At 38.6% G+C, this 10545-nt stretch overlaps 1 protein-coding gene across 3 annotated transcripts in view; it reads right to left on the reverse strand.

Moving 5' to 3' along the window:
* Positions 1-319: 319 nt before the first annotated feature.
* The window catches only part of SAMD9L (sterile alpha motif domain containing 9 like), a 19495-nt gene continuing 9269 nt past the window's right edge, over positions 320-10545 (reverse strand). Inside the window, exons 1-2 of one of the 3 annotated variants that reach the window (XM_004389656.3) lie at positions 7682-7706; positions 320-5412 (exon numbers count right to left, since the gene is read on the reverse strand). In XM_004389656.3, the coding sequence (XP_004389713.1) occupies positions 643-5391 (4749 nt within the window). In that variant the 5' untranslated portion in view covers positions 5392-5412; positions 7682-7706 and the 3' untranslated portion in view covers positions 320-642. Of the gene's footprint in view, positions 5413-7681; positions 7707-10545 lie in introns of those variants that run through there. The other 2 variants (XM_023724630.1, XM_023724629.1) reach the window with 2 other exon arrangements.

Consider the following 10545-nt stretch of genomic DNA (forward strand, 5'->3'; position numbering starts at 1 on the left):
AGCCAAATGTTTTGAATCTCAAAAGTCAGGAATTTCTACTTTGTTTTCTTCTCTCTTTCCCCTCTTAAGGCAATGAACTGGGAGAACAGTAAGGGGTAGAAGGACGGTGTGTGAGTGGGATGGGAAGTGGAGGTAGGATTGAAAATATTTAGCTTTCACATTAGTTTTTATTCTACCAAGATGAGATAAGTGGCATTCTGGTGTGGATCTCTGGTTTTGAATTCAATAAGCTAGGGAGGTGGTTTCCCTTCCATATACACCTTATTTAAATCTCTGCTCCCACAGTGAAGAAATAATTCAGAAAATTTATAAGAGTAGATTGAATTAAAATAGATTTTATTGATCTATAACTAGTTAGGCTGTGACCAGTGGATATCAATTGAAACTTCTTAATTAAATATGTGAGTCTGAAAATGCATATTTAAGAACATTAATTGATTGACTCTACTGGGTGCCAGGCTCTGTTTGTAGGCATATTTTGTGCCATAAAAAGTTTTCTGGTCAGGGAGACAAAAGCAGAATCAAATAATAACATCATAATTATCAGAGTTATGCCAATAATGCCATGAAAATACCACGTGACTACAGAGGAGAGAAAAAGTCCAAGAGAGATATGAATAAACATATTTGAACTAATATATCTTAAATTACTTCTATATCATATGCCAGAGGGCCTTCAATGGAAAATCCTAGGTAGAAGGACACTCTTTCTATGTCCCCACCACTTCTGAGTGGACCTGAATAAACTGATATCACTGGTATTTTTATTTTTTCCTCTGTCCCATATTGTATAGAGATTAGCTTGCCGACAGCCTGACCAGTTAGACGACGCAGGAGATCTTTGACTTCTTTTTTTTTCCACACATCGCCACTCTGCCACAGGGAATTTATATTTTGTTCTTTACTGAAGTACTGTTCTATCTCAGCCTTGTGAATAATACTGTGGAGACCCCTGCCCTTCCCCAGATAGAAGAGTGTGCTGGCCTGCTTGGACCGGCACATGTGCCTGTACTGTCTCCGGAAGGATCTATTTAAAGATGAAACATAGTTTTCCATTAGTTTGGAATCCTGATCTAGCTCTTGATTTTCTGGCCAGAACAGGAGGCAGGCCAAGAAATAAGGGTCTGGATATTGATGAGTTGGTTCTACTAATTCCAAGACTTCTCGGAGCTGTTTTTTCAGCATGTTAAATGGTTGAATATACTTGGAGGTGGGTTTTAGACAACTGAGAATAATGTTTGCCAAGATGAAATTTTGTTTCTCCTTTATCAGCCTTTTATTTAAGTTTTGCTGCAGTAGGAGGCTGTATTTGTTCACTATGCTTTCCATTGTGTTTGCAGCACCTGTGTGGTTTGGGTTAAGATATTCCAGGAGTCCAGAAAACCTATCTGCTCTCAAAGCTTCTAGACTTTTCCTGCAATTCTCCTCTTGAAGTAACTCTTTGCTTGGTAATGGATCCAAACCCAAGTGGCAGAAAATTTCCATATATTTCCTGTAACTACGGCTGACTTTCTTGCTTAATATGATTTCCACAGTTTCTTTTTGGGTAGTCCTTGTTTTCAGAAGAACCATATAATCAACAAAGAAGTCAAAGCACCTTTTCAAATCTAATTGCAAACTTTTTAGGTAGGATGTGAAATTCCTAAGAGTCAAATGATACTCCTCATTTTCCGGATCAGCAGGAATATCCCCTATTCCTGATAAAAACTGTACCATAGGCTTTAGAGCTAATTCATTTTCTTTGTGGAAAAGGGGAGTGAGCTGAAGAATTGTGATAGTGTAGAGACCGACTTCTATTTCACCCAAGAAACCAGCTGTGTTATACATGTCATATTTTCTTTGGTACTTCTGTGGTGACCAGGCCTCTGTTTCATAGTCTTTACTATCAGTTTGCCGTTGGGACTCTTTGAAAGCTCTTGAGGCGTTTTCAGCTGTTTCTAGCAAATGTGTTAGATCATTAACAGTAATGTTCCTACAGGTTTTGTTTTCATCCAACCACCATTTTATTTTACTTTTGTAGACCTGACCAAGTGTATCTGAGATATAGGAATTTTTAGGTGCTATCTTTTTGGCTTGATTTGCCCAAAGTAGAGCAGTGCTAAAGTTCTTCTCTTTAATGTAGAAATATCTTGCTAAGGCTTGGCAAATAAATGCATTTTGTGGGAATCGAATACTTCCTGCAGTCAAGACGTTTTCAATTTTTCTGTTTGGTAAAGCTTCAATAAATGGGGAAAACAAAGTGTCTGTTTCATCACCATACTCCTTGCGCTGTCTTGTAAGCAGAAGTGTTTGCACATCATGGAGAAGTTTATCTCTTCCTATTCCAGAAACATAGAATAAATTCTCATGTAATAACTTCAGTGCAATTTGACTTTTATCCAAGTGGTAGCTGTTTTCCAGTTCTTTTAGACAATAAATGGCAATCAGAGGATGAATGATGCGCACACCTGTGTATCTTCCATATTCTGCAACTTCTGTTTTTATTAGAAGTGTAGAATAGGTCCCCATCTTGTCTTCTAGGGTCTCTGGTTCCCAGGGTGTCCTAGTAGATGTTATTCCCAAGAAAGTTTCACACTGTGACCCTGAAATTGTAGAATCGGCAACATAAGAGTTGAGTAGAGCCAGAAAAGAAATGAGTTGTGCTTCTTTGCTGTCAAAATTTTGTCCTTTCAGGATGTTCCTGACTACATTTTCTATATACGTTTCATCAAAATTGCTTTTCATGATCATGAAGGAATAAAAGTTTTCACAGTTCTTGTGCTGCTTTTCAATTTCCTCCAGTTTGGCTTCAAAAGCTCTTTGTTCCTTGGCAGAGAGTTGTTTTATTAGTGCAACACTGTCTGCTGATTTTGCTCTTCTGTCGGGATTCTGGGACCTCATGCAATTCAAGATAATTACCAATGTTTTTTCATATCGCAAACCCTTCTTTGCTAAACTGGAATTGATGGCATCTTGTAGAACGTAGATGTTTTCCAGTTCTTCAAAGTCATCCACAAGGAGAAGTACAGGAATGTATTCCTGGTGGCTGGTCGCCTTATAGGTGATCAGATTGGTCACTTGTTCTCCAATTTCTGTAAAATCAGTTGCTTTATTTTTTAACACAGCACATCTGAATTTTTTCTTTAGGTCCCAGAGGATATGCATAGCCAATGTAGTCCCCCCACAGCCTGGATGATGATAAAGATTGATGATTTTTGCAAATATTGGTCTCGGAGACTCTGCCCCGCACTGTATCAACTCTTTAAGGTTTTCATAACCGTCCCTTTTGACAAAAGCTGAAGAATAATTTTCAGAAGAAAAATAGAAGTTCCACCAGGATACTTTGCCACCTCGATAAAAGTGCTCCTCTTTTGATTTCCTAAATTCTAGGAATTTAGTTTCGTCTTTCTCTATGTCTGTGTCTTTACACTCATTTTCACAGAGGATTTCCAGTGCAGTAAGGATATCTTCTTCCTTTTTCTCTAGGATAACAGAAGAAGATCCAAGCGAGGGCAGAAACCTTCTTGATGACTGAATCACTGATTTTAGTTTAAGAATAGTACTATTTATCTGTTCTAAATTTAAAGTGGAAATACTGTGGTTTGTTATTTCATCTGCTATTGTCAATCTTGTTTGTAGTAGATCTTTCCATCGCAGATAAATCTGTGAGTTTATACAGATACACAATATATTTTCCATTCCTTTGAGAGCTTGGTAGAAAGCACAGAAAGTTTCAATGAGTGGATCTCCTGGGCTTTCCACTGAAGAGAGTAATAGAAACACTACCAAAAATTTCCCTTTTGTCATTACATTTTCATCTGTGAGAAATAATATCATTTTCCTGACTTCCGAAGCTCTTTCCCTCTGCCATAAGTGTGGGTCTAGAGGTTTATATGTCTCATTGTTCAGGTCTGATCTGCCATTGCAAAAGATCCAGCTGGGCTGCTCATAAAGATTCAGAGTAGATATCATGTCTTTAATGTTAGTTGTCTTTTCTTCATACTGACTTGGAAAGTGAAGGTTTGCTACTCGACTTTCTTTGTAAGCTTTGACTACCCCGTTGCTCACAGATTCAGGATCAAACTCCAACACAGAAAACCATTTAATTTCTTTTAGAAAATCTAAGTGCTTTGTTTGCTTTGGATGGGATTTATTTGTTACAAGAATGTACCAGTCATAATATGAATTATCCAGTGAATCTCGACTTCCTATTAGAAGTTTAACCAGTTTTAGTCCTTCACTCTCCTTCTTATTTGCCTTCACTCCATATTCTTCTTCTGCCTTTCTTCTAGATGCTGCCAGTGGCTTTACATTTAGTAAAAATGCTTTGAAATCTGCATCCTGTTGCCTAACATTAGCGAAGATATTCTTGGAGCTAGCCCCTTCTCTCACAAATAGTGAAGCATCTTTGTCTTGTCTCCATGATCCATCTTTACAATTTTGCATGTTAATGTAGAAATACTTGTCTTTACATACAGAGTGTTTTGGAATAATATCTACTTCAATAACAAATTTGTCAGATGGTGTATTGTTCTGCAGTAGGACTTCCACAAACCTTGGCTCCCGAATACACTTCTTGGCTTCCTTGATATGACTTTCTTCAAAATACTGTTTGATCATTAGATTGAAGTGGTCAATGAAGGCATCCTTACTAGTGACTTTCACACCAACAATTTCTCCATGGGGTTTGTCCTTGACTCCAAAATGGATGGTACCATTTGTGCGTGAGTTCATACAAGCCGATGCAAATCGGAAGACTTCATTGCTAAATTTCATCTGAATGTCCTTTTCTGTAGCCATATCTGTATTTGTGAGGGCTTTGAACTCATGTATCGGGTCAATGAGATTGAGTGGTCCTGTTTCAGGTTGTAGCATATAATGCTCTATATAACGTCGGCCATCATGGAACTGATCAAAAGGATATGGCATGCAAGTCAGCTGTTCAGTTTTTAGCTTATTCTTTTTTTTGCCTTTAGTAGCTCCTACTTCATTTGTTGCATTTTCTTTCATAAGTATCAATTCTTCTTCTTTGGTGTCTCCAGTCTCTGTGAGATCATGATCAATATTGGATGATATTAATTCTTCCTTTTTTGTCTGTTGTGGCTTTTTCCGTTGTTCTTTTTTAGAAGTTTTTGTATGATCTAATTGTCCAGAATTCTGATTGTGACTTTCAGGGGAGCTGTTATTCAATTTGTTATACCCGCGTTTTATCAAAAGTACTGGACCCTGTGGCAGCCCCATATCTCTAAGATCCTGCTCAGTTAATACCTGCAGGACTAATCCTGTCACTTCTTCCCTGAGCAGAATTTGCCCATATTTCTCATCAATCTTAAGATCTTCAGTAACCCATTTTTTCACATGTTCTTTGGTCCAGTCTTGGGTCATTTCAGGTAGAGTTACTTGTTCACTCATATTAGAGCTGTAACTTTCTTCCTTGGGGAAAAGTAATACAAGAAGTACATTAGTATTATATTTTGTCATGGAAATCACAGTCAATTATATAATCTCATATATATGTATATATGTATATATATATATATACTTACACTTATATAATCTCATATATGTATATATTTATAATTATATAATTTCATATATATGATATTATATAATTATCTATACATATATACACACATATACAGTAAAACCTGTGAAAGCTGGAAACCTTGTAAGGCAAAAACCTGTCAGAGAAGGAAAACTCAAAATATTTTCCACTAAATACATAGCAAAAGAAAAGTGGTGACTGCACCCTGTCAAAGGCAGAAAACTTACAAGACCCTGAAGAACAAGGTAGTCTTTTTGAGTTCTGGTTCTGACAGGTTTCACTGTATAAGATCTCTTTATATATGATAATTTCTTTTATATAAAACAAAACAAAACCCATTGTTGACTTATAGCGACCCTATAGGACACAGTAGAACTGCTCCATAGGGTTTTCTAGGCTGTAATCTTTATGGAGGCAGACTGCCACATCTTTCTCCCATGGAGGGGCTGTTGAGTTCAAACTGATGACCTTTTGGTTAGCAGCTGTGCACTTAACTACTGTGTCACCAAGGCTCCTTCTCTTTTATATATGTATAAAATCTCTCATATATACATATTCATACATACATACATATATGTATATACATACATATATATACATGTATATATGTATATATATATATATATACACATTTCCAAATATACTTCTCGTATATATTTAGCTAAGTGGTTAAGAGCTTGGCTGCTAACCAAAGGGTCTGTAGTTCAAATCTACCAGCCACTCCTTGGAAACCCTATGGGGCAGTTCTACTCTGACCTATAAGGCTGCTATGAGTTGGAATGGACTTAACGGCAAAGGTTTTTTTTTAATATATATATTCTCTTATATGTACAGTAAAACCTGCCAAAGCTGGAACCTGTGTAAGGTGGAAACCTGTCAGAGATGGAAAACTAACATATTTTCCACTAATAGAGAGGATAAAACCAAAACCTGTTGCCATCAATTCTGACTCATAGTGACTCTATAGGACATTATTGATCTGAGACTGATGAAGGTCCCATAATTATGGGCTTTGCTGAATTGCAAGAGCTGAATGTTCTGAACACCCTAGAGGAGGGGTTCTCAACCTTGGTTGAACAGTAGAATCATTTGGGGCTCCATGTCCCAAGACTCTGACTTAATTGGTTGTGGAGTGGGGGTGGAATTCAGGCATTAGTACTTTTAAATATTGGTATGGGTGATTCTGTTGTGTAGAAAGGTCAATAGTAGTAGTTCTCAAAGTGTGGCCCCCAAACCAGCAGCATCAGCATCACTTGGGAGCTTTCTAGAAATGTACATTCTCAGGCTCTGTGCCACACCTAGTGAATCTGTGGCGGATTAATTACTTTTGTGTGTGGCCTTTAGAGCCGTGGTCTTGTAACTCCCACCCAGGTTATTGTGTGATAAGGTAATTGTGGCCTACCAAGGGGATTGGTCAGTTTTGCCTTAAACAGAGCCAATTCCAGAGCAAAGAGGAGCGACCACCACCACCAAAGAAGGAGAGGCCTGCAGCAGAAACTGGCATCAGAGACCCACAGGAGATAGCGCAGAGGGTTTCCCGGCCCACGGAGTGAGGAAACCGAGAACATTTGGGCAGAGATCGAAGGCCAGGGAGAAGTCTACCCCTGACGCACAAATTTGGGACTTGCCAGCCTCCAAAACCTTATGAGTCATTTCCTTTATATGGTCCATAAGTTCTGTGAGACATTGCAAGAAATTAGGAAACCCAAATACAGGAGGGAGAGTACTGAGGTGAGAAAGAGTAGTTGATGTTAGAGATGATGGAGTGGTACAGCAGCTTGGAAAAGTTAGACATTTGGGACATCTTTACCTCTGCCTCATAGGAACCAGCTTTGTGCTGATCCTTATAAAAGGAATTATTCATTTAGAATCAGAATAAAAAAGATGAATTAATAAAGTAGTTTAACTAAGAAAAAACAAGAAAGTAAAAGTATTACAAGGATAAATAGGCTGAAAACATTAAAGATCCAATAAAGCAAAAATATCTCTAAAAAATGATAAAGAGAAAAAATATAAACATTTTAAAGAGTCATAATTTTAAAAATAAAAAAATTTAAGGAAGCTAGTGTTTAAACATTTAATAAATAACCAGGCACAAAGTCTATTCAAACTGCAACCGTGACCCATCTCTGTTTGGGGTTTCTCGCGAAAGCTCACCCGGAAGGTGTGGAAGATGAGCTAATCTGAAACCTCAGTTTGGAGCCCTGTGCCTGGCAGTAGAAGTCTATGCTGGCCATTTTCTGGTCTGCTCTCCAGCACTCTATTCACAACAGACTGATGTACCCTGTCCATGCACATGCAACCAATGGGCACAGCAGCTTCCATTTGCCTCGATAAAACTTTTGTTATTTGCCTTAGTGTCTTGAATCTTCTTAGTTTCTTCTAATTCCAGTCTGTGGGACACAACAAGCCCTGAGCTAATTATCAGGACCATGAACAACTGACACAATGAACATTATAAACATATTTCAGATGATCAATTTTGTTCATTTACTGTGTAGATGGAAGTGGTCTTAGAAATCCGTAATAATTAGTGCACATGTTGTAACCAGATATAAGTATTATTTTGCATTAAATTGTGCCAGTCATTCATCCAATAAATATTTATTGAGCATCTATTATGTACCAGGCATCATGCTCAAGAAAAAACAGTGGTAACCAAAACAGAACATGAAGTTCTTTCATGGTACTTATAGATCAGTGGGAAAGATAAAAATAACCATGTACACATATACACTCAAAAAATATTATAATGACAAATTGTGATAAGTGCTTTGTGGTAAGGGTAGTGTACAAGACAAAGAAAGAGGCATAGGACTGGCACATGTAGGGAGAAGTGGAGTAGCCCTAGAAGGAGAGTGGAGACACTGGGCAGGTGAGGTTAAAGGGGGCTACTGGAATAGGGTGGGAGGCAGGTGGAGGGACAAAATGTGGGGGACAAAGTTAAGGGAGTAAGGAAAGGTCTAGCTAGTAGACCTTCCAAAGGCCTATACAGTGGTCTGAGAAATACAGATGTGGTAGCTCTCCAGCAAGGGGCAGCAAATTAATGGGACTCCATTAATAAACATATTCTTAATGAAAAGGATTTTTTTTAAATCACTTTAGAGGAGAGGCTGAACAAAAAAATGACTACAGTATTTTAAACCTCATTCTTAAAATATTTCATACTTTGTGAATTTGCAGAATACTTAATTTTATGTATTTTAGTACATTTTGATCACCTTCTGTAGGCAGCTAAAGGAAAGAGGATACTCGTGCCCTTAGACATTATGCTTGTCATGATTAGTGGAGACTCAGTAGACACGTATACGATCCCTCCAATATATTGATCTTGACCTCCTCTAATGATCTTGACCTCCACCTTTCTACACTCCCATGGTCACACCCTTGACCTCACCATTACCAATAACCACAAGTCCTCCATCATCTCAGTTTCAAACTTTTCACTCTTACCACCACCCTGTGTCCCTCAGGCTCACTGCCTTTAGTACTAAAGCTGTAATACTTCTTTAACACTGAAACCTTCAATCCATCCATCCTAATGCGTTCTCACTTTTCCCCACCCTCCTCATGTCGGCTGGTGGTGCAGTGATGAAGTGCTTGGCTGAAATGGTGGCGGTTCCAAACCACCAGCAGCTCCGCGGGAGAAAGATGTGGCAGTCTGCCTCCATAAAGATTTACAGCCTTGGAAACCCTACAGGGCAATTTACTCTGTCCTATTGGGTCCCTATGAGGCAAAATTGACCCAGCAACAATGGGTTTGATTTTGGTTCTCATGTTCTCCCTTTCCCCCTTGATTGGTGTCATGGATTGAATTGTGTCCCCCAAAAATATCTGTCAACTTGGCTAGGTCATGATTTTCCAGTATTGTATGATTGTGTACCATTCTGTAATCTGATGTGATTTCCTTATGTGTTGTAAACTCAATCACTATGATGTAATAAGATGGATTAATGGCAGCTATACTGATGAAGTCTACAAGATTAGATAGTGTCTTAAGCCAATCTCTTTTGAGAAATAAAAGAGAGAAGCGAGCAGAGACACATGGGAACCTCATACCACCAAGAAAGCAGTGCGGGGAGCAGAGTGCATCCTTTGGACCTGAGGTTGCTGTGCTGAGATGCTCGCAGACCAAGGGAAGACTGATGCATCACAAGACCCTTCCTCCAGACCTAACAGAAGGAGAAAGACTTCTCCGGGAGCTGATGCCCTGAATTTGGACTTGTAGCTTACTGGACTGCAAGAGAATAAACTTCTCTTTGTTAAAGCCATTCACTTGTGGTATTTCTGTTACAGCAGCACTAGATGACTAAGACAATTGGCTTAACTTTTTTTTTTTTTTTTGTCATTTGTTTCTATCACTTGCTTTCTCCCCTTGTATCACTTTATACTTTAATGTACTTTTCTATTTTGAGGCTTACAAAGCCCTTTCATGGACATGATTGTCGTTGTTAGGTGCTGTCAAGTTGATTCCGACTCATAGCAACTCTATGTACAACAGAACAAAACACTACTTGGTCTTGTGTCATCCTCACAATCGTTGTTACGCTTGTTGCACTGTGTCAGTCCATCTAGTTGAGGGTCTTCCTATTCTTCGCTGATTCTCTACTTTACCAAGCATGATGTCCTTCTCCAGGGACTGATCCCTCCTGACAACATGTCCAAAGTATGTGAGACAAAGTCTTGCCATCCTTGCTTCTCAGGAGCATTCTGGCTGTACTCCTTCCAAGACAGATTTGTTCGTTCTTTTGGCAGTCTATGGTATATTCATTATTCTTTGAGAACACCACAATTCAAAGGTGTCAGTTCTTCTTTGGTCTTCCTTATTCATTGTCCAGCTTTTGCATGTGCATGATGCAATTGAAAACACCATGGCCTGGGTCAGGCGCACTTTAGTCTTCAGGGTGACATCTTTGCTTTTCAACACTTTAAAGAGGTCTTTTGCAGCAGATTTGCTCAATGCAATGCATCGTTTGATTTCTTGCCTGCTGTTTCCATGGGTGTTGATTGTGGATCTAAGT

Source organism: Trichechus manatus, unplaced genomic scaffold (genome assembly GCF_000243295.1).
Source record: "Trichechus manatus latirostris isolate Lorelei unplaced genomic scaffold, TriManLat1.0 scaffold00253, whole genome shotgun sequence".
Taxonomy (NCBI): Eukaryota; Metazoa; Chordata; class Mammalia; order Sirenia; family Trichechidae; genus Trichechus; species Trichechus manatus.